General features: G+C 34.4%; 2 protein-coding genes and 1 long non-coding RNA gene across 7 annotated transcripts; 1 reads left to right on the forward strand and 2 right to left on the reverse strand.

The window, feature by feature from the left end:
• Positions 1-7,440: 7,440 nt before the first annotated feature.
• LOC149989835 (uncharacterized) lies at positions 7,441-8,565 on the reverse strand. The gene is made up of 2 exons (XR_016501795.1): positions 8,133-8,565; positions 7,441-7,925 (listed from the first exon to the last, which is right to left on the reverse strand). It is a non-coding gene; the product is annotated as an uncharacterized LOC149989835 (long non-coding RNA).
• A 2,979-nt stretch (positions 8,566-11,544) lies between these two features.
• LOC112284439 (uncharacterized) lies at positions 11,545-14,619 on the forward strand. Its single transcript, XM_024524229.3, has 2 exons — positions 11,545-13,210; positions 13,518-14,619. Exons 1-2 carry the CDS (start codon positions 12,575-12,577, stop codon positions 14,076-14,078), a joined length of 1,197 nt encoding a protein of 398 aa, XP_024379997.1. The 5' UTR covers positions 11,545-12,574; the 3' UTR covers positions 14,079-14,619.
• A 1,056-nt stretch (positions 14,620-15,675) lies between these two features.
• On the reverse strand, positions 15,676-18,401 carry LOC112284446 (2-alkenal reductase (NADP(+)-dependent)). Of its 5 annotated transcripts, none has more exons than XM_024524266.3 (7): positions 18,253-18,401; positions 17,988-18,080; positions 17,553-17,799; positions 17,222-17,399; positions 16,906-17,072; positions 16,667-16,749; positions 15,676-16,549 (listed from the first exon to the last, which is right to left on the reverse strand). In XM_024524266.3, exons 3-7 carry the CDS (start codon positions 17,781-17,783, stop codon positions 16,171-16,173), a joined length of 1,038 nt encoding a protein of 345 aa, XP_024380034.1. In that variant the 5' UTR covers positions 17,784-17,799; positions 17,988-18,080; positions 18,253-18,401; the 3' UTR covers positions 15,676-16,170. The 5 variants fall into 5 exon arrangements, with proteins under 5 accessions (XP_024380034.1, XP_073388396.1, XP_073388393.1 ...); XM_073532295.2 differs by having other exon boundaries at positions 16,906-17,054; positions 17,285-17,399; positions 17,553-17,816; XM_073532292.2 differs by having other exon boundaries at positions 17,285-17,399; positions 17,553-17,816.
• Positions 18,402-25,561: the final 7,160 nt, after the last annotated feature.

Raw genomic sequence — 25,561 nt, forward strand, 5'->3', positions numbered from 1 at the left:
AAGATGGAAAGATTTTTTTGTCATGGTTTAGGGTTTAAGAGTGCCATAAGCTTGTTTGTTGTTAACTGATGCAGCAGCTATTGCAATGCTTTCTCACATGAAGTGTTCTTCTTCACAAGACTTTGTTTTCAAAGGTGTTTGAGTATTTGGATGTTACTTTTACAATTAGTAGATTAGCACTTAATAGAGAGGGTCTTCAAGTTTAAAAGCTGCAACTTTCAAAATTAGTAATCGGTTGAAATTGAGAATGAGTTTTTTTACTAGTTAATTTTATGAGTAGGAATATTACCCAAGATAAAATAGGAGAAAAACATATCATAAGATACAATTCTTGCCTACATAGTATTCATATTATTGTAACTTGGAATTTGTGTTAGATCCACTTCTTAAGCTAGTTTTAAAAATAAATAAAATAAAATAAATAAAATACTAAAGTTACTAAATTTATTTTTATATTTATCAAGTTTTAGTTTTTGGTTTTTTTTTAATATTTTTTTAATATTGTCACAATCAAGACATAAATCAACATATTTAAAATTAAATACAAAAATAATTTGGTTTATATGATGGTATCTTTCTACTTTAAACTACCTCTAAAAGCTTTAAAATAACAATTCTTTATGCCAAATTGACAACCTCTATAATGCTTTTGAACCATGGTCTTTTCAAAGTAGGCTTCTAGATTCAAATACTTCTTGAGAAAATCAAATTGTACTTCACAACACTAAGTTATTTAAATATTGTCTTATTTGTTCAATTAATAGACATGTCATAAGTACTATAAATTTTTTATTTTTGGAACTATTGAATTTTGAAATGGTTGTCAATGTTACAAATATCTTGTATTGAATGTATTAATATGTGTACCAAAACAACATATCTTTTTGATGCATATTTTTTTGTATATAAAAATAAAACAAAAAAATGTATCATTTGAATAATATGTGTATAAAGTATCAAGGACATGAATCACAAACAATGGAAATGTCAATACATTCTTGTGTCACTTGAAAAGAATAAATAATCATTCAAAGATAGTATAATATTAAAACTAGAATGACTATTACCAAAGATAAGAAGACTAAAAAATCTTGAAACAAGATTTAAAATAACAAGGTATTAACAAGAATGAAGAAGGCTTTACTCTTGCATATATATATATATATATATATATATATAAGAGCTACATATCAAAGTTTTATAAGACCTCTAATATGTATCCAACTTGTAAAACACATGTCTAATAAGACAAGCTTCCTACATGTGCACCACATGGCCAACTTATATCACAAGTCACCAATATATGCAATACATAGTCAAATTATTGGCCAAGTTTTCAATCTATCAATCACATACAAACACATATGAAGTCAAATCCACATCTATGAAGCTTCTAAGAAGTTCATCTATTAGATATTATCAAATTTATTTATTTTTATTTATTTTGATGTAATTTCTTTAATCTTAATAACTACATATATTTGTGATATTATTCTTTTTTTTTTTAGAGAAAAGTTCCATAAGAGGTGGTGATTACATATTGAAGAAGTTCAAGTTGCAACGAACTATATTTACTATATACTTTGATCTTTGTTTTCTTTTAAAGTAGTTTGACATGTTTCTAAAACCATTGATAGTATCTCATATTAAAACAATAAGTCTACCATGTTATTTCATCATTGCTGACACCTTTGTAACTCCTATCAAATGAAATTAGAAAATACCATCAAATGTGATTCTTACCTCCAATGATATCACCAAACATTGGAAATCTTTCTTAAGGTCGTGATATCAAATACATTATATCTCACCATTTAGTTAAAAAAAAACATATCGTTCTTGAGGATCTTCAATTTTGTTATATCATCTTGAAGGTTGTAGCAATTTCAATGTATCATTTGCTAACTCAACAAACAATAGTTTTTAAATTGAATCTACTAATTATTGATTTTCTATCATCTTAGTGCCACAAATATACATATATTACAAATAAAGATAGAAGATAGGATATAATTTTTATCAAACTTTGTTTTCTTTATAATAAAGAATTTCTTAATTCTTCATATTAATTTTGAAGGATTTTGTAGATGAAAAGCATCAAAATTCTATGTTGTATTTGTAAGATTCTTGGCTAACTTCTATGGGCATTCACTGATACCATATCTATGCCAATGCACAAGATATTTCAATTTATTTTGGCATTTCCTTGAGTCTAAAACTTCTTTAACGTCAAACTCTTGATTATTCTCTACTTCTATAGGAAGATGAGGCATTTGTCTTCTTTTTAATATATCCATTGTCTTATTTGGATGATGAAAACAAATATGGAACATAGAATGGATCTTTATAGACTCCAATAGGTATAATTAATATGCAATTAGATTGATTTGTTCACAAATAAGAAATGGTTGAAGTCTATAGTAATCCAACTTGTCACAAGGGCAATAAGTTTTAATATTATGACAAAATCTTGTCTATATTCAATATCTTGAAAAGAATTATTCAAAATATACAACAAATATGCAACAAATATGTAATAAATATGCCAATGTGTTATTTAGGTTGTTCTTTATAATAGACATTTGAAATGATCTTTTGTTGTTATTGAACTTTACTTAATTATGACTTTATTATTGCATGAAGCTTTAAATAAAAAATTATCAATTTTTTTGATATATAATTATTGATTTTTTAAGTCAAAAATATAAAATTGTGAATGATAATCATAATTAGAATAAAAATGTATATATTGAGTAGAAGAATGTATTGCATTATTATAGGCAAATTTTGTTAGTAACAAAAGAATTTTTCAATCATCTTAATGGTAGTTGATGGTACATTTTAAATATTGTTCCAAAACTTAATGCACTTGTTTTATTTGTTTGCTAATTTGAGGATAGAAAGCCAATAATAGTTTTATGTCTATGTTTAACATCTTAGAAAGAATTCTCCAAAACCTTAATACAAATTATATTCATTTATTTGATATAATATTCCTTGATAATCCATGATAGCAATAAATGTTATTGAAGAAAATGTTAGTTGTTTCTTTACTTATTATTGTTTATATAAATGGTATAAAATGTGACATTTTAGTGAAATGATTTGTTATTATAAATATAGAGTTATATGAGCTTAAGATTAAGAGATCCATGATAAAACCTAAAGCAATAGAAGAGCATAGTTGTTATAGTATTGGTAATGAATGAAGAAGTTTATAAGGTAAATAATAAGGAATTTTCAATCTTAAACAAATATTACATAATTATACAAAGTCTTTAATTACCCTCTACATTTGAGGCCACTAAATTTTTTTGATATTAACTCCAAGTTCTTATCATATACAAAATGTCTTGCAGTTGGAAAAATGTGACAAGATTGAAGAGCACATAGTCGTACTTCACCTTCTAAAATATATAAGTGTCTTTCAAAATAGAGTTGAATATTTTTAAACTCAAACTTAGAAATATCATGAAATTTAGAAGGATTATTCTTAATATCATGAACTAGAGGCTCTAAGAACATATTTGATTTAACTTTCTTAAGAAAAGTTGAATCAATAGTGAATAATGATTTTAAAATTTAAAGAAGAAAATTTTTTAGTTTCAAAAGAATCATTTGTTGTAAATCAAAAGTTTTGTTTTTTATTTTTTTTTTGTACAAGATAAAGACATCTAAAAAAAAAATGTGACAAAGCTTGTTGTTTTCTTTGTCAAAAAGTCATCTCAAATTCAAATCTTAACAAGGAAATGTTGCAATGGTCTTAGCAATGATTTAAAACACATGCTAACATGAAATATTTAAGGTTCTTGAGATCTATATATAAGGTGACTAGACTAAAAGTGTTTTCTATACTAAAGTGCCATTCTTGAAATGAATCCACAATTACAAGAAGTTTTTTGTAATAGATATTGGTTGCTAAAAATTTTCTTGAATAAAAAGCTATTAGATGAATTTTATCATTTACTCTTGTTTGTAACAATACGGCATCTAAAATAAAATATAATTTAGATAAGTATTAAGTCTAAATAAGTCATATTGTTTCTAATATTGTATTAGAAAAAATAAAAATAAATTATATTTTTAGATAGTAAGGCTAATATTTTTTAATTTTGTTATTCTATGATACAACTCCTCTAACTAACTAACTAACTAACTAAAATAAATAAATAAATCTTAAAACCTTAACATACATTTCTAACATAATCTTATGATTTTTTAAAATTTTTTTTCATAAAAATATAAATTTTAATAAAAAAAATGAACTTGTTTATATTTATTTTAACACAAAATTATACATATTTTTAAAATAATTTTATTTAATAAAAAAATCACCATTTCATATACAAAATAATATAATTTTATATTAAAATCTTTAAATTTCTACTTTATTATTTATATCATCTAAAATTTAGCTTCACTCAATCTAAGGATTTAAAATTATATATATATATATATATATATATAATTACATTATTTAAGTATTTTTATAATAATTTATTATAAGACATTCATGTCTAAGTTTTTATTATGTAAGATTAGGATCCTATAAATAGTAGTTTGTATTCTATTTATAGGATCCTAATCTTACATAATAGAACCATAAAGGTTTGAAATATACCTTTAAAAAAATAATAAATAAAAAAAATTGCAAATTCAAAAAGCAAATATATTGCTACAAGATGCTAAGATGCCAATTAAATTCTAAGACGCTTAAGGATTTAACTGGCAACTTCCTTTCATGCATGCCCAAATATTAGATTTTGCAATGACCCAATTGTTTAAGAGATTGAATAGCATCGAATAATACTGCCAAGTTCTTCACAAGGTTTGTTTTTGTTAAGATTTCATGTTCTCTTTTGAGGAAACATGACACTCAGATCTAGATTCTCAACCCCGTTTTGCTGGAAGGCGAGCTATGCTTCCAGTTTCTAGTCTGAACGACAAAGAGGACCTGAATGATGTGTGTGTGTGTTTTTATTTTTATATTTATTTTTTGGTTTTCTCCCACGGACATGAATTCACGAGGAAAGGCAGAAGCGGATTGAGCTGGGGCCTCAAGACTGGGTTCCTCTTCGTCTCCGAAATCTGGTTTCCACAAAGAGAGAATGTGTCACATCTATTATTCACTTGCTATGATTCTATGAAGTTAGTACTCCAGGCACAAGTTGTGGGAACCACGCTGCGAACTACACTTCGATGATCTCACAACCCAGTTATTAGAAGTGCCTCGAAACAAATAAATTGGTCTCTGGAATGAACTCTTTTTCGTCGCAGGGGGGGTCAGTGTTCAAGCAATTCCTCCAATGTACCTGAGCAGACTTGAATCACTTCTCTTGACTGTGCTTTTGTTTGTTCATGCTCCCAATGGTGTTTCTTTTTTTTCTTCTAGTTATTTATTTATTTATTTATTTTTGTCTTTATAAAATTTTATTTCTGCTTGGAACACTTACCGTGTATTCGTGGTTGACAACTTGAGAAATCGACCACTATACTTCCATCAAGAAACCAATGAATTTAAAAGCTTTTGAGTCTTAAAGATACGATGATTTATAATTTTTTAATATATCTCATTTTAAATTTAAATTATTAATACTTTATAATAAAACTGAGAGATTTTAATTACTATTTTTAATAATATGTTTATTGATTTCTTTATTTATTTTAATTTTAAAATAGAATTATAATTTTATTTAGAGTTATAATATATTTTTTGAAAATATAGGTTGGTAAATTTTTTTAATTAATTTTTTAAATAGGAATTTCGAAGAAAAATTTATAATTTTATAATGTGATGTACAAAATATTTTTTATATAATGGAGTTGTTCTTTGATGTTTTGAATGTGCATGAAAGAAGTGCAATTTTTATCTATATAAAATGTATTTTTACATTGCAAATGTAAGGAAGAGGATATAACTTATCAAATTTTTTTTTTTTATTAAAAATGTTAATATAGAAGGCTAATAAGATTAGACCCTTCTACTGTAAGACATTAAGAACTTTGTCCTACATTTTGTAATATAGAACACAACTTAACTTGTCCTACATGTTCTATATTAAGTCTCATATAAGACACAATAAATTTGAATGTAAATAGAGGTATATAAGAGGGATAGTTTTGCATTTAAAGCTCAATAACTATGTTTTGTTGTCTTTAAAATGCCATTCTATGACTATCAATTTAAAAGATATTTTCTCATTCTCTTAATATAAAACAAGTTTTTTGTTGATTTATAAGCAATTTTCTACATCAGAAGACTATGTCCTCAATTACAAGGGCTTTCTAATAATTGTCATGAATATTTTATTTTTATTTTTATTTTTTAAAATTAAATTTTAAAATATTTTTTTAATTCAATTTATTACATATTATTAATCTATCATAAAATATAAGCCAATAATATATATATGCATATAAAACATGTTGTCAATATAATTTTTCAAATTATAGTATAATTTCATAGATTTTTTACTAAAATTATCAATATATAGTAAAATTAAAAAATAATTTTTTTCAAATAAAAAATAAAATAAATTTGTCCTTAATTTTTTATGTCATTTTTTATAGTAAATAATATCCAAATTGTATTTTTACGTTTGAACTTGTATATACAAAGTAAATTAATATAAAATATCTAATTATTTATTTTCTATTTTTTATAAATTCTTTTGCTTAAGCAATATTTATTTTGAGTGAATAAAATTATTTATATTTTTTTACAGAGAAATGTTATTTTACTTATAATTATACATAAATAAATGTAATATGTAAGAAACAACATAATTATAAGAAATATTTGTTATTGCTTAAGTATGTACGATATTGCTATGATTATAGTATTATATTTTTTTATAATACTAAATATTATATATATAAACCCCAAACCATGTGATGATTAATTTTGGAGGATAAGGAACAAGAGATGAGATAGGGAACAAGGCATAGGGGTTAAGCACAAAGAACATGGGACATAGAACAAGAAACAAAGGCAAGGATAGATAGAATCAATTATGAGATGGTAATGTGGGGTGCAGCTTTGACAACTCCCTATATATATATATATCATTGATTAAATAAATATTATACAAACAATATTGTTTGAGAAGCATAATTAGTATTGAAATAATCAAAAGAAATAAATGATACTACTTTTTAAAATATTTTTGTAAAAAATGATAAGAATATGTTTATTACCCTTTTTCATAATTTAAAATAAAATTAATAATGATATAATCTTTTGACTAATAAATTTAGATGTTGCCATCACTTGTATATTGAAGATGTAACGTTACCAAACATATGTACTATAATTGTTTTACATGTAAATGTTTTCTATTAAAAATCCAATAACTAATTTATTGAAATTTTATTACCTCATTAGTTACAAATCAGATAATAAATAACACACATAAATCATAAGATGCATAAGATTTAACATAAACTAATAAAAAGTCATACTTTATAGATTTACATTATGATTTTGTACAACATAACAATTATTATATAAGATTTCCATAAAATATATTTTTAATTTTTCCTTATCCTCAAACATTATTTTAGTCTCTTCTACAATCGTTTAACTCTACTAACTTCATACAATGTTTTTTTCATTCGGAAGTCAATCACATTTCGATGACCTAATTATTCACACCCTAACAATATACAAGTTACATTGCAACTTAAAAATGCATTGAAACCACTCCCAACACTTTTGTCACTTGCTATTCACATTAGTTTGTTCTATTTTGTGAAGAAAATTTTGAACATGAACACCAAAATCAACGTGTTTTCAAAAGAATAGAAATGACAACTAAAGTAGACCTCGACAAATACCTCAAGATATAAGAATGCTGTTGGAGAAAATCGAAGTTTCGACCAACAGCGAAGACTTCGTTGCGAAAAACTCTTGCGAGTGGTCGCCCCTGACATTGTTTGAAGGAGACAGCGTGAGTATATATATACATACCAGCCAACGCTTGAAAATTCTCAATTCGTCTACGGTTTCCTCATGGAATGCTACAGATGAAGACAGCATTGATGAGTCTCTTCATTTGAAGGGCTCCACGAATGACACACAGATCTACCGAAAGTTACCCTTCTTTCTCACACCGGGAATTAGAACGAGATACCTCGTCGAATTCCTACAGCAACACGACTCTCACAATCGCCACCGTACGATTATGCGTGTACACTTTCACCATCATTGACGCGACCAGCGGATGAGGCTAATGCATCGACACGCGAGCAAGTCCAAAGCTCCGAGTTCCAACACCCTTTGCGAAACAGAGAACTTGAGGTCCAAACAGGGTGGCTCTCCCTCATGTGGGTTCACTGCACCGCTGTATATTCATCCAATTCGCCGCAACCCAAAACAGTGTGGGCACCCTCACGCAGAGAGACCGCAACTTATGTGTGAATTGATCGCTCACTCTCGCTTAATTGGCCGCGGCCGGCACTCACGCCACAGAGCTCAAAAACAGGGGAGATACCGACAGGGCGCACACATTCAAAGGCGTCCACAGTTTTGCAGCGCAGATGTGGCGACAGGGTCGGACAAGTGTGATAATGCGGAGACAACGAGGACACGGAGAAGGGAGGAGGCAAGGTCAGGGCGACAGGGCGAGGGCAACATGCAGAGGCGTGGGAGAGGAGCCAGCCACGTGGGGAAAGCGGGCGGGGGGCAGCGAGAACTGCAAGTGGACAAGAGAGAGATTTGTATATTATAATAACTGGGGGAATTGACGGGCAGAGGGCAGGAAATTACTTTCCTGCCCGCCGCCTGGTGCTGAGTGGGGATTGAACGCGACTCTGAGGATGGCAGGATACTATGGAACGGGGATGGCGTCAGCGTCGGACGTCCAACGCCGCAGCCGCGCGTCAGAAGCATTCACATGGCTCGATCCCCAGCCACAAATTCTCTTGGGCGTCATTCATAGGCCAGCAACTCCCCCCCCCCTCTCTCGCTCTCTCTTCATGGCTCTAGATATGGTCATTTTTATACCTCATGCATGCATGCATATATATATATATATATATATCTCTAATTTAAATATTAATTTGGATTTTAAGGGGGGTTTTGTGTATTTTATTGCTTTATTATTTTTCTTACAAATAAAAAGGATAGAAGTATATATTAATCTGAGTTGAATAATTAAATGGTGTCATTTGTTCTTTATGATATACCCAAGCACTAATTCCATTGTATATGTTACTCATAGGGAGGATGTATATGTTGCTCTCTTTCATTTTATATATAATTTTTATTTGTTTGTTTTTTAGAAACCAAAAGTCATGTGCATGCAAGAAACAATCCATTTGCATTTGGTCAAGGTCATAATGATTGAATCATTCCTATTGTTCACTGCATCATGGACAAGAATGAATTTAGCATGACATGGTCTTTTCATTTGTTTTTTTAGGTGTGCATTTATGCTGATTATTACATTTTCTATTTTTCTATTTGTTACAAAGTAAAGTATTGCCAATTTCATACATCCCCACATGCTTTGTTCAACAGTTGCAATCATTTGCTCACAACTGGGAAAAATAAATGTATCTTTGTAAAAAGAAACATTGAGCCAACATTAAAAGCATTCTAGTGTGTTTTGTATCCAAACACAGTGCAAGAACTATGGAGATTTTTTTTTTATTGCTAGCAATAATGATCCAGAACAAAAATGCCTCAACAAATGTCACATTACTGAACGCAAAATGGAAAATGTGTATATCTATGGGAATATTAAATAGACCCACCTTTAATGAAGAATATGGTAATCATGATGAATGTGATTGGTTGCAGATCCAATAGTAGAGAAACGAATCTAGAAGTGTATATATATATATATATATATGTTCCTTTTTTCTTAATATGATGGTTTGGATGAGTGGATAAATTTAGTATAAATTTAGTAGAAAACTTGGGTCTATTTGACATTCTCCAGATAAATATATATATATATATATATAAGAAAATAGTAAGATTCTTTATCAACCTTGGTCTTACCAAACCAAGATTTTTACGCTCCCAAGGTATCAAGTTTCACACTATCAAGTTAACTCACTAGCATGTTAACTCACTACCCAAAATTCCATTGGGAGCACCAACTCAAGTTTGAATTACTCACTAGTGTTTAAGGAAATATCAAAATCTGTTCTATAAGTTTATACCTATTGAATATCTACATTTATTTTTTTATCTTTGAAAAAAAAGAAAAAAAGAAAAAGAGACTTTATCTTGATATTTCAGCAAAACATGTAGTTGTAAAAATGTAACGGTGTAAAGTGGCAACCTCAAAAGAACAAAGAATGATCTTTAGTAAGTGACAACAATGCTTTTTTTATGCTGTGGACAAGTGCATAGCACTATTCGTATGAAAATCAGAAAGCTCATTTCTAAAATCTAGCTTAAATCATTTAAAATATTATATCACTAATGCATTATCCCCTCCCCCCTTCATGTTTGAATATCTTTTCCTTCCAAGGTTGTAATATTTCATTAAAATTGTATGCAATAAGATCCATCTGGAATATAAACTGGAAAAAACAGAGTTTCAGTTATGAACCAGTTGATGTTTTTAGTTTTTTATTTTTATTTTTATTTTAAATTCAACTTAAATGGAATTTCTTGTAGGATATTTAAAATTTACAAAAAATGCTTTAGTAATCAATATGGTTTATTGATATCGCCTATTATTATTATTATTATTATTATTTCATGTTTTTTGCTGGATGTCACCGTATGCCTAAAGAACTCAATGCCACCCACATTGACTGTATGTTTTTGGATTAAATTCCAGTTTTCATTACGAACAGATCATATTTAGCTTAAAAATAAGCCGAATTCACCTTATAACCTAATCTATCTAAAATCAAACAAACACAAGAACTTTATCCACGGTTAGTGCCCGAGACTCTAGTTTTCATCCACATTTCATCCAGAACAAACATAATGCAGCTTGGATGAATGTCATTGGCAAGAGAATCGTGAACTTAAAAAGTTGAAGAGGGAATGGGGGATGAAAGGCTGGAATGCATGGTCCGCTTGAACTGCAGGTGTGCACCAGAGACACGAACGGGGCAGCGGGCAGCAGAGAAGACGGAGAAAAGTGGAAAGGAAGAGAAGAGAGAGAAGAGGGGATTTCTCTCTCTGTCTGTCTTCCCTGGCAGAGCAGAGCTCCTTCTTCAGGGCTTTACCCGGGCAGGAAAAGATGGCTGAAATCCATTGGAAGCTCCCCATTGGCTCCGAACCTCCGAGCCTCACCAAGCCTAACTCCGAACTACCACCCTGGGCGGAGGAAGGGCGGGGCTGAAGCAGAGAGTGAGAGATATTTCCGAACCCACTCGTGGCCAGAATCCATCCCCCCGATCGTTCGAGTGGTGGCTCAGCGCCAAACGCCTCTGTCCAGTCCCTTTCTTCGCTCGCGTCCACACCTCGTCCCCTTCTCGTCCTTCCTCCGTCGCCTATATTGACGATCTCCGCCTGAACTTCGTCGTGTTCGTCGTGTTCGTCTTCCCCCACCTTCTCCCCCGCCCCCGTTGTCACTCGTAACGCCTCCGGAACTCACACATTTCCTGACAGCGCGCTACAATTATCCTGGCCACATCTTGGTTGCTACGACAAGGATCGTCGGAGTCGCCACACCAACAAGCGGTTCATGTTTGTAGGGCTGCAGTTTATTTATTTTTTGGTTTACGTCAGTGAAGAAACTGCTTGCGCGTTGTCGTTTTCGTCTCTATAAAAGGGAGTCGGGTTTGCTGTTGGAAAAGAAAAAACGAAAGAAAAACAAACACAAAACTCACGGTCGCTAGCGTTGGTTGAGAGATTCAGCGTGTAGAGTCGTTGTAGTTTTTTTTTTTTTTTTTTTTTTTTTTTTTTTTTTCGAGTTAGATCGCAGGAAATGTGGGTGGTGTAGTGGGTGTTGAAGTTTGTGGGAGTTTCGGTTGAGTGGCGGTGGTTTTCTTTTCTGGAGGGTATTTGAGAGCTGTTGGTTTGGTACTTTGAGGAGGTTGGGATCATTTCGTGGTTTTGACTGAAAATTAAGCGCTTTTGCATTTGGAGTGGTGGAAAATTGCTCCACCGGACCAGAGTTGTGGTCAGGAGTCACATTGTGAAATGGTAGTATATACCTCTTGTTTGTTTTGTTTTATTATTTTTTCTCCCACAGTGTTGTTGATCGATACTATGTCCTGACGATTGTCCAACGCCAGGTTAAGTATCGTTTTGTGGTCAAGAACGAGTTGGTGTGAGTGGAGACGATTTCGTAATCCCGTCATAGGGCAGTGAAGCGTTTTATTTGGTAGGGTTTTTCTTTGTTGTAGCGAACACGCTCTGAATGGACAAGAAAAAAGTGGTGGAAGGTGGCGGATGAGGAGACTCTCTACTTAGGCCGTGGTTTCCTACTATCGGCAAGGGGCTGTTCTTTTATCCTCTGTTTATATTATATTACACTTTTTATTTTACAAGTTTAGCCTCCGTGGTATTTGCGGCGATTGTTTGCTTCGCGAACTTTCGGTTTGTAGTGGCAGAAGAGAGTGCAACAAATCGAGCACGTGAGTGAAATACTGCTGAGAAATGGCGAAGTCCAACAGAGTATGCGAGTTGTGTGACGGCGTAGCGGATTTATATTGTGCTGCTGACGAAGCTCACATTTGCTGGACTTGCGATGCTAAAGTTCACAGCGCCAACTTCTTAGTGGCCAGACACACTCGGTTGGTTCTGTGTGAAATTTGTGGAATACAAACTCCATGGAAAGCCTCAGGGGGGAATCCTACGCCACTCACAGGCCTTTGCGCAGAGTGTTCTCAGGGGGAATCGCAGGATGAATGCACTACTCACAGCCATGGAGGTGTAATTGACACTTCGAGAGTCACTGTTAGAGCTCATCCTATTGCAGGCTGCGCAGACTCGGGTTATGAAAGCGGGTGTTCATCTAGCAAACCAGAGAGCTGTGAGAGTGCCGTGATAGTGGAAATGGATTTGGTGCAGACTTCGCCCTGCGAAAGTAGTATTTCTCAACTTAGCAGTGAAGACATGGAAGGCATTACTGTAGACAGCAGGGGTGCTCAAGGGAGTGTATCCTTAGGTATCCCAAAGTCGCTTAAGAGGAAGAGGTCGCTGGATTGCTTCTTGCCTGTGTCTGTTCCACTAAGCAAGCAGATTGTGGTGAGTACGCTGGAAGATGATATGAGAAGCGTTGCGCATGGACAGGTAACTTCTACTTCAAGTCTTTCCCACTAATCATAGCTTGACCATATCCAGATAACAGAGATGGAAGTGTACGATTTCACCCCTACTGAGTTTATCCGCTGCCTACCCAAAAATCCTAAAACCATGTTTATGTTTGTGTTAGCTTCTGTGCTCTGATTTTTGGTTGAAACTCGTAACAAACTTGACAAATCGTGAGTGAAAGCAGTTGAAAACCTTTTATTGCAGTTTTTGTAATTAAATATTTTGCCGACAAGTTTCTCGTGTGAGCAAGGTCAATGTCCTGAAAGTCCTTTTGTTGTCTTTTCAGTGTGAGTGTGATAGCACTGCCTCTTTTTCTTCAAGTACGCGAAGAGTTTCTCATGCCAACCAGGATCCCAGTTTTGAAGCAAGGGATTGGAATAGACCCCAATCCCAAGAAGTTGAGTCTAGTAACAGAGATCTCACCAATCTCTTACTTTCATCAGCCAAGCGACAGCGGGTGGACAGAACACAGATAAGGGCATCTTTCACCCGCACGCAACAGTCGGCAGTTTTCTCGACATCCAGGGTGATGAGAATGTTGGCAAAATGGCACTGGGATTTGCATCTAAGCAGCCCTGGAACTGTCCCTCTTGCGTTGCGCATGTTTCGCAAGATATCCCGCGCAATGGCTCCAACCGTCCTCTCAAACTCAGGCATGCGTATCACCCTGGCAGCTTGCCTCCATTTAGCCTCGAGTTTAGATGAAGCCCAAATTACTGTCCCCAGAACAAGCGAAGTTGCAGGTTGCGCTGGAGTGTCTACGAGAAAATTGGCTACAGCGGAAATTCATCTGCTGGCGCTTCTAGGATGGAGAAGTTTTCCAGTACGGGCCGGCTCCCGTACGTAAATTGCAGAGACGTTCGGAATATAAACTGCATAGTCTTATACACTTTTGATTGGCATCTTCAGTACATGTCTGAAGCTGTAGCGTCTGTAAAGCCTTGGTTTGAATTCCCTGTGAGGGCTGTAGTTTGAGTGCAAAGATAGGGATCTTGTCACCCCAGCTCCTGCAACCATGAAAGTACAAGACGCAAGATACAAACTTCTTGTCTTGCAGGAGGATTTAACATAGAAATCGGTTGTCAGGTAACGGTACTCGTTATCCAGGGAGGTTTGCCATCGAAAGCTCTTCTATATCCTAGGGATTCCCGGTTAAATATGCAGGTGTAGAATAAATCTGAATTGTGCACTGCTCATGGTTGAAGGTTCGTCGATATGAGAATTGGTTCTGGTTTCAAACTGGGGGCGTTACCAGACAGGCAGGGTAGATATGGTACGTCCATAAGAAGTTAGTGTACATAAGTGGCATATAACATCCGAAGGGTTCACTTTTTCAACAGTGTAACCGCCTTTTCTAGCATAGGTGGAATACTCGACAGTTTTCTTTAGCTCCTGGTGGTCGATCTAACTTGCTTCATGGCATTCACTCATTTCCAAACTTGAGGTTGATTGTTTGTCGCTGGACGTGTGTGCCCACTTTGTTCGTCGTTGCAAGTCAAGTGTCTACTCTCCATCGCAACACTCTTTCTCTGACCCAGGTAATTCAACTCTTCAGCATTTGCCGCTGAATACACCACCATTATCTCATACTCTTCACTGTACTGCGGACAGACGAGTCCGTCTCAGTTAAGCAGATCATATGTGTGGCTTACAACAACTTTGTTGCTCTATACATTATGCTGATCCTGCAAAGTATTTTGCTGAGGTTGCTGGAGATAGCTATTGTTCGACTTCATGGTAGCATCTCATCTTGAGAATTCAAGAGAAAGTCTGGATCCAAGTGCTGTGATTATCAATCTAGGTGAACTATCAAAATTGGAGGTGAGAAACTGGAGTGTCAAGCTCATGCAATGTCACACCCTCTGCATGTGCACTAATGGGGGAGGACATCTCCCCTTTCCTTGTCAGAATCCGCCTTCAAACTGCAGTAGAACTGGGCAATTATGCAGTGTGGGTAAAGAGGTCTTTACAGCAGGCATCTCAGACAACATTATTGTAGAACAAAAGATCTTTTGTACGAAACTCAAATATCTCCCAGCAATGCAAGACTTCTAAATATCCTAGCTAATCCCTCTTTAATCATTTATATATATACATATACTGAAACAAAAGTTACTCATCCTATGCTGTAATTTTTTTTGTCAAAAGTAATATTGTATATACTTGTAATTACTATACATGTATACTCATTCCAGATTAGTTAATTGTTTTCATTTGGAACCTCAAAACAATAAACAATTTAGTTAACTTTAATTTGATGTTTTAACAAAAAAAAAAAAAAATATATATATATATATATATATATATAGGAGAATGTTAAATAGACCCAAGTTTTTACTAAATTGACCTACCATCATATAAAAAAATAATGACATCTATATTCATTTCCCTGCTATTGGATATACAACCGATAAAAACCAACCACATTCATCATGATTACCATATTCTGTCAAAAGTGAGTCTATTTTGTAAAAATATGGGTCTATTCAACATTCCCTTCTATATATGTATATATTACTACTACCACACCTTTAATACTGTGCTACTTTTCAAAACCCTAAACCTTTTATTACCCTAAAGCAAATCACATTGAGGTTCTACCATGAGAATTTTTTTTGTCTCCACGACTAACCATGTTAACTTGTGGCCCCAGCGGGCTCAAAGCAAAGAACACGAATTTCAAAAATTCAGATTTAGATATTTAAATTCAAAAATCGGCACGGAGACGGGAATTACAAAGACGGGCCAGACCCAAGGCGGGGCAAAAATCACACGATAAGTGTAGGAAAATTTTGTTATATACGGAGCCGCGGAGCTTTGTTTAGTAGCATTTCTGTAGCCCACTCGCTCGGAGCTGGTCACGGACCTCAACTCTCTGGAGCCTCTCTGCGCTCTGTGTGTGTTCCTCTCGAGGCGCACGGGGATTGAGCGAGGAATCGCTAATCCTTGGCTACAGTGATGACTTGTTTCCCGATCTTCGAGCCGATCATCATCCTGCAGAATGCGTTGGGAGCGTTGTCCAAGCCCTCGGCGAAGTCTTCGAAGTACACCAGCTTGTCAGCCTTAATGAGCTTCGACATGTGGTCCATGAACTTGGGCTCTAAGTGAAGGTAATCCGACTGCAGAAACCCTTGTAGCGTTACCCGTTTGTTGATTATCCTCTTGAGATTGTAGACGCCGTCCTGTCCGCCTTGATCGTACTGCGAGATCAATCCGCATACTGCTACCCGCCCGAAATTGTTCATGTTGTCAAGGACCGCATCTAACGTCTTGCCCCCCACATTCTCGAAGTACTTGTCGACGCCTTGAGGACAGTACCTGCATCATCGCACAACAAACGTGTATGTAGGAATGAGAGGGTTTCCAAGACAGACGACACTGTTTGTACGGAGGCAGTTATTTATAGTGCTGTTGCAAAGGGTGTCAGGGTAGTACTTTGCTACAGCAGCAACGAGATCCGGTTCCTCTTTATAGTTGAATGCGGCATTGTATCCGAGCTTGTTCGTGAGCAAGTCAATCTGAAACGGATTTGCCAAGGGTTAGCTCATTCAGCTTATGACAGTCTTGGTCTTCAATGCCCAAGTGTGCCTACCAATATGCATTCTAGAACAGACCCGAAAGTAACCCTGACTACAGTGGCAGTTCAAAAGGGTTGTCCTCGATGATTGCATCACCTTTTCCTGTGATCCTGCGCTGCCAACCACGTACAAGCCCGCGTCTCTGGCGAGTTGTCCCACCAGTTGACCCACTGCTCCCGATGCTGCAGATACGAAGAGTGTCTCTCCCTTTTTGGGCTTCAACACTTCAAAGAACCCAACGTAAGCTGTAAAGCCAGCCATCCCTGGAACATCAGCAAACGCTCACCATGAATACCCCTCATAGATTGTAAATTAGTACACACAATTTCTTACACAAATTCATTTCCAAGAATTGTGATGAGGTGAGGAAGCAGATGTGTGAGCCACCACTGACTGCTATCGATTAACTTACCAAGGGCACCTGCGTGGTAAGAAAGTGGGGCGAGGGCAGGATCGATGACTTTGAGACGCTGACCTCTAGGAATGACGCTATACTCTTCCCATCTTGTCCAGGAGGAAACACAGTCCCCCACTTTGAAGCTTGAATTGTTGGATAAAACCACTTTGCTCACACCGTACCCATCCAAAACCTGACATACCCACAGATGGAGCAGCCAACAATTGAATTTCATTACAGTAACAGACATCACCAGAAGCTTACTTGACAAGTGTCTGTAGTGATGCACAACCTACTTGACAAATGATTCGGTTACGTTCAAATCAGAGGGAATGGGATTATGGACCTGTCCTTCTTGGTAAGGAGGGATATACGAATTGGTTTCCCCTCTCATCCGGTGTCGCATGTACGGGTCGCAAGATAGGTAAAGATTTTTCACAAGAACATCGTTATTGTCATTCAATTCCAGGGTGATCTCGTTCGAAGAGATTTGGAAGTCCGATTCTTCCAATTTTCCCAAGACATAATGCTTGAGCTTGATCTGCTTGTTCCGCACTTGATTGCTCGTCATGGTCATCACCTTCTTATAGAACCTTTATCAGCCCCAAACCTTCAGACATTGGCATCATTAGACGATTCTTACAAGCTGCGTGATGTCTCCTCAATCATGCCATCCACAACATGCAATTTTTTCGTTTGAGGTCAAGATTCTTGGTGAGAGAGCAAAACATGAACTTGGTCATACCCTACATGCTACAAATTGAACGTGGCGTCAACTCACCTGAACCGAGTATATAGGAATGCTCCAGGAAGAGGCGCAGACTGCTCTTTCAGCCAAATTCAACAAAGCAGTTGTAACAAATTGCTATCTATCCTACAATCACGAGAAAAAACTTCGTTGAAATGTCCGTCGTCGCCAAGCGTCATCATTCTCATCAAACAACATGGCTAGGAAAACAAGAGCAGAAATCAATCAAATTCGAAGGTCCGTGACGGAACGACAGCGATGCTTCAGACAAATTTATCCATGGAGTTAAATTTGATACCACGTATTGTGCTATCGTTTCGCTCCACACCTTCTAAACCTCCCAACAGAAGCGTGATCCGTGTACCACCCATACGAACCCCCACGCACCCTTCTTTTATACTCGCTTTAGTTCCATGCCCAACACCCTACTAATTCCCAAAGCATCAAAATTACCTCGTAATTCAATTAGAAAGAGGCTAAGCTAGGATGAAAAACGAGCAGGAATAGTGATGATGCAGCTGTGTAGCTTCCTCTTCTTAGAACTTGGGAAAAGGGGTCCACTGCAGCTGGAATTATTCGTCATGGTGGTTCGGCAGCGCTATCAGTGTGTTGAAAAGTTTCATCATTAGGAACGTACCTCCAAATTTACAATTTCGAGCACTGTAAGATTTAACAATTACATGAGAAGATGAAGATTTCCAGGATAAATCATTGCAATCTGTGTGCAAGTTCAGGAAAAGTGTGTGGTGCGAAGTGCATACATGTCCCTAAAATATTAGAGATGGTTGCAAGGGTTTCGACTGGTCAATTGCCAACTTTCGAAACAGTGGCTAACGATAATTATTGCAACGTGTCGTTACTTCTGCTTTCTTTCTTCGGTTTCTTCGAATTCTTCTTATTGTTCATTTTGTTTGTTTTTATTTTATTCTGACTCACTAGGTCTCCTCAGGAATAGAAAAAGGCCAACCTGATCAGTTATTGGTCGTTAAAGAAACTACCTCCTTTTACCAGGATTCTCTAAAGACTGCAGAGTCTGTTGAACCAAAAGAGTTGAGCCAGATTTGGGTGACGTCTCGGCAGGCCAAGTCAGATTATAGAGAGCTTCAACTCGAGCATTTTGATATTTCTGACTGGCACTAGGGAGACCGATGCGAATCGGAAACGTGCAAATTGGAGTCACTGGCTGCATAATCGTCGTCTAACATTGGCATGGAGAATTTGACATGACCATGGAGTTGCTGAGGATGTTTACCGACTAGCCATCACAGCGCAAACCCGGTGGTATGGGAATCTATTGAATGTGATCCAAATCGTCAGCAGGTCCGTGATATGTAAACCCTCGCTTGAATTAGATTTTTTTTTTCTTTTTTCATCCCCCCCCCCCCCCCCCCCCCCAAACGCGACCACTCATAACCCCCAATTAGCTTCAAAACCTTTGCGCAACGAAGGAGATTGTCAATTGTGCCATTTTCAGTGTGCACGCACGCTAAACGCAAATGTGTGTTGGACCAATCATCAAACGAATGTAGTCTCTGTCACTTCACATCCATCTGTGGATGGATCTCGAACTCATTAGATCCTAACCTTACGGATCTCAACTAATGTATTTATACCCTGTGTATTCACATCGGTATTCAGTAATACAAGCATTGTTTTAACATTGCTCCATTAATTTTTCTCATGTTATTTCCACATGGTATCAAAGTGGGCACTCTCCCTAGTTTGATTGCACACTATTTATTTTATTTTATTTTTTGTCATCACAAGCACTGTTCTTTCTATCATTTTTTACAAACACTGAAATCATCTCAAGAGCATGTTTCTTACTAACAGCATTTTTGACACTATTGTAGTATTAAATAGATGGGAACATCTGAGAATAAGTGAACAACAAGATGTTTCATTTTTTATGCAACACATCAATGATGTTATTAGAGATTTGAAACCTATCAATTTAATGCAATCTTTAGCAGTCATAGTTTAGAGAATCTTCAATCATCTCCCAAAGAACTTTGAAAAATTAGTTATATGGATTCAAAATGAAAAAATCATACTATCTTTAGAAGAATTATGGAATCAATTATATATGGAAGAAACTAATGATGATTTTAAACCTACATAAGGATCAATTATCTGTTGTTGTTGTGGTAAGGAAGGATATATTTCAAACATTTGTCAATCATCTGCTAACATGATATATCAAAAGAGATTACATCCACTAACATAATGTTGTTGTCACTCTTCTCCAATAAAAGGAAGAAATTCATATGACAAGATTTCACTAAATATCTACAAGATCACATAATCACTTGTCAATTGGCCATTGCTTGAACACCACAACATAAATGAGTATTGAAAAGAAAGAATCAAATTATTCTAAAAAAAGTATCAATAATGTTAATTAAAAACAAAATACCTTTATTCCTTTGGAATATGGCAACATACATAATAATTCAACTTATCAATTGCAATCCTATCCAAGCAAATAATGATATGCTTCTTAACTATTTATTTTATGGGACAAAACCATATGTGAATTTACTAAAGATTTTTGGGTGCCTTTGCTTCATAAGAAAAGATAATATATAACAAAAAAAAAAAATCTTAATTAAATTTTAGAATCTATCTAAGTGTTAACAAAAAATAAAAGACCTATAGAATATACCTACCAACTTTCTATAAAATCTAAGTAATATAAGTTTTTTCTTTTAATAAAACTTACTTTTTCAACTTAAATTCAATAATGACAATCTTTAGTGCAAAATCTCTATAATCATTTTATCTCTAAAGGATTATACTTACTAAAATCATCAATAAAGAGGATGATGATGTTAAAATCATAATACACTCATCTACTAGCATGCTATTAGTAAGCTATAAAGACAAGGTAAGATCAATCCTTTGAATAAATAATATTACTATAAGCAACTAACATTTACTTACATTACATCCAAAAGACTATGTAGGAGTGAAGTGAAAGTCTAGAATTTTTTTTTTTCATATATAAAAAATATCTTGTTTTGTATTGAATTTCTCCATCCTTTGTCTTTGATTGCTTTGTAATAGGATGAAGATTCAATAGCAAGAAAGACAAAGAAATTATAAAAATAGTCTTATATCCACTCTTAAACTTGAGCAATGTATTAGGTGCCACAAGTAGTAGAAGAAGAGGTGCATAGATTGGCAAGTGTTTATTTGTAACTTTTTTGGCATGACGTCTCATTGTTAGAAGGTTCTATAATGTTATTCTATTCAATCAAAGATACATTATTAATATCTGAAGTGGCCTACATTTCAATGTCTTCAAACTCAGTATAATATGGCATAAAGTTTGAAACTAGAGGTTAGGTAGACACATTTGTAAAGAAAGATGACATTTCTAAGTCTAGAATGTCATTATCTTGGGAAGTAGAGTCTAAATTTAGAGTAAAATATCCTTGTGTTGAGTTAAAAGTTAGGGCATCTTATTCATATCAATATTAAGGTTATGTTTCTTTGTGGAGATTTTAAAGAAGAAATATACTTGACACAATTACAAGGCTTTGTTGAAATTAGATACAAACATTTTGTCTATAAACTTTACAAAATACTCTATGGATTTAAATAAGTGCTCAAATCTTGGTATGAAAAAATTAACTCATTCTTTAAAAAACTTAGATCCTCAAAGGAAGCTGGCAACTATAATATTTATATTATTAAGCATGCAAGAAAGTTACTTTTATTTATCTTATATGTAAATGATCTACTCTTTATTATTTAAACTTGGCCAATTGGTTCAAAGGATAGATCATATGAAGATTCAAAATGTCAAAACTTAATAAAGATAACATGACTCTCTACTTAAAAGTCCAATGCATGAAAGTACTTGATAATATTTTTATGACTTATCAAAGCTATGCACTCCAAGTCTTGAAATTCTTAGGCATAAAAAATTGTGCTTCTGCAACAATGTCAATATAGGAATATTTGAAACTCATGATTGATATGAATGCTAAACCTTGTAATCCTACATACCACATGTCAATGGTGGAAAAATTGAACCATCTCACTTACACTTAGTTTGAAATTTCTATAATAATAGGCATAGATTTTATTTTAATTCTTAACTCCAGTCTAATCACATGGCTTTTCAAGAATTAGGCTACTATAGCCATGAGCTTCTTGAAAGACAAATATATAAGACTATCCATTGTTTCAAAAGAAGTAGATTGACATACCAGATTAATTTGAAATTTTGATCTTTAGATTGTATAACCTATCTTAATTTATTATAACAATGAAGGCAATATCCAAATGATAATTAATCATGACATATATCTTTTGAAAAAACATATTAGTACCTATTATTATTTTATATGCAAGAAGATAAAAAGTAAAAAAATCATTCTAAAATATGTACTATTATTAAAATAAATTTCCAATATCTTTATAAAGTTTTTGAAAAAAAGATTCTTTCAAAAATATAGAGCAATTCTAAATCTCATGTATTATACTAAAGCTCTACAATTTAAACCTCATAACCAAAATTGCCTCTTCTATCATCTTTAACATCTTAGAAAAACTAGAAATTTTCATCTTTTGCTTATTTCTTTGTATCTATTTATTTTTGCAATTGAAATGCTTTAATCAACATGTTCTACTAATTGATATTTATTGATGAAGTAGACAACAATAACTTATTCTTGTTAATTTCTATAGCTAACTTATTATCACCATCCTTAGCTAGCCACCTATTCTAATCTTTATGCATTCTTGATAATAGGTGCTTCAATTTTAAGGTATCTTCACCAAACTTAGGTCTCTTTATCAAACCAAGAACCACCAACTTCATCATTGCAACTTTTGGTACTTAAAATAAAAATTAGATTATTACTTTCAACTCCTCAATTGCTTTCAAAAGTAATAATTCTTTTGTTGCACATACCTTCACCTCCTTCTCAACTTCTCTTTTCATTGCTTTTGCTTTCTCTCTTGTTTGTAATATGAATTTTTTTATGCATGTTGTACGATTTCTTAAGCACAATAAGGATACATACTTATATTATTTTTTAGTACTTGAGTAATTTACAAATAACTCCTTTCAAAATTGCTGGACTACTTTGTTATTGAATTTTTTTTGTGAATCATATGGACCACTATTGCTCAATAATTCTCTGTACTTTAATGTAGGTTGCAGACTTACATCAATAGAATAAATATACATAATTTTCTCTAGGATAATTTTATCAATATCTAAAAAATATATTTCTTGATCTTAGCTACAAAGAAAAGGAATAAAAAAATACTCCTTAAAAGCAACCTCACAAAAATCAAACTTCTCAACTTCATCTTCACAAATTTCAAGCATTCCTTCCTAACAAATAAGATTTTCTACATTAAAGACTTCACACTTCTTAATACCAAAGTTTACACTCATTAATAAAATTAAAAGCATCCAATATAAGAAGTCATGGCCAGAGTACTCAATGTATTGAAAAAGAGGGTGCTCGACATCAAAGACAAACTACAACACAAAACTCCAACAACTCCATCTATACCAAGAAGAAGATAATCTACAACACTTTGTGCTCTCCAAAAATATTCTATAAGAAAATTCAATCTTTGATGTAATGATTGAGATTCTAAAACAATATTTGTTGTCTTTAATTTTCAATATAATATCTTCAAGGAGAAGGGAGATAGAACACTCATTGAAAGAAAACAAATTGTGTTACCTCACAAAGCTACTTACCATCAAAATACCAATTGTAGTAAAGATGGATATTGGAACACATATCAAAGAAACAAACTTTGTCACTTCACATCTCTCAATGCTACTCACCATCAACATGACGTTTGTAGCAAAGAAGGGTGTTGGAATACTCATCAAACCAATATAATTTGTGTTACTTCACATCCATTTATGAATGGATCTCCATGTCATCCCCACATTGAAATCCTAATCTTAAAAATCTCAACTAATGTATTTATAGCCTATATATTTACAATGGTATTTAGTAATACAAGTATTATTTTAGAAGAATTTTAAATAGACCTAAGTATTTACTAAATCAATCCACTTATTCTAACCATCATGAAAAGAAAAAAAATGATCTCTAGATTCATTTCTCTGCTATTGGATCTACAATCAATAAAAACCAACCTCATTCATCATGATTCTTCATCAAAGGTGGCTCTATATAGTAAAAGCATGTGACTATTTAACATTCCCCTTGTTTGTTTTATCATTGCTCTGTTCATTTTTCCCTTGTTATTTCACGATGTGATGGTGGAGGCACCAGTCGAACTGCACCAGCTGGAACAACCGAGCAGCACGAAGTTGCTCCTGTTAGATATTAAATTATTAGGAAAAGAAACGAGGTTAGAGTAGGGTACCCATGACTGAATGAACGTGCAGGGAATTGAAAACAAACGAAACGTGATCTAAGCAGCGACGTCGAAAACGAAGTGAGGGCAGAATTGTTTAGGGTACCCAGGACTAACTAGCAATTGGCAGCAGACATCGCTTACTAAACTTTTGATCATTGACAGGCGCAAGAGCTGGCATCTCTATCCTCCGTTGCTGAAGAGCTATTCTCCTGAATTGCCAGCTTCTGCACGACTTCATTGACCACGAGGATAAGCACTTGAATCTCACTTTAAAATCACGTTCTGCTATGCACTCGGTGAGCGACGTCGCTGTTCAGAAGATGCTTCTGAGGAACACAGTGGGATGTGCTTTAATGTTACCACGTAACTCATCAAATTATGAATCAAAGTCGAACGACAAGCCTTCTGTGGCTTGACAAAGTTTGTGCATACCACGGAAACCAACAGAAACGCGATGTGTGACCTGATCATGAATAATACCATGGTAGACACAGGGAGGGCGACGTTGTCCAAAGTTGTGAAAAAAACATGAAGTTGTTGGATAAAGGCTGTAAAAGGAGCACCAGAAGCGGTAGTCAGGTATAATTTCGACATGCTTAACCTCCTATTCCACTCTCTCTTCCATTAATGTATTTGAAGATATGATAGTTGTTAGTTTGCCAGAACAGGTATTGCTGCAAGCGAAAAAATTAATGGTTTCCGAGAACAGATAGGACACAAACACATTCCAGATGCTGTCGGCAATGGTGCACCGAACTGTTTCAATTTTCTAGCGTGGATATGATGTACTAGATACCGTTAATTTTCTTCAAAGTTGTTCAATGCCATCTCGCATGTCGTTATACTACCTCTCTTGAACACGCAGATTGATGGCTTAGACCCCGACAAGTCGAAAGATGTCAAAGCAGTTGAATTCTAAAATCAAAAGTGCGTAAAGCTAGAATCTGATTACAGTGTCGATGGCATGCAGGAGGTGGAATCACTACAATCCCATCTGCCGGTAGGAGGACATATTAATCACCAGTTGTCATACAGCCTCAATTTTTCTCCCTCCAAACGACAGGTTATAGATAAATCCTTCGTCGATTGAATTTTATGCACCAACAGAATCATGTTTGTTGCACAAGATAAATGAGAACCTGGCCAACCCTCTGAAGCACAAAAACCCAACATGCAGTTTTCTCATTACTCTTTTCAGACTGCTCAAATACACGAGTGAGGTTTGGCTTGATTTTGAT

This window comes from Physcomitrium patens, chromosome 1 (assembly GCF_059467195.1).
Source record: "Physcomitrium patens ecotype Gransden chromosome 1, ASM5946719v1, whole genome shotgun sequence".
NCBI classification, from domain to species: domain Eukaryota; kingdom Viridiplantae; phylum Streptophyta; class Bryopsida; order Funariales; family Funariaceae; genus Physcomitrium; species Physcomitrium patens.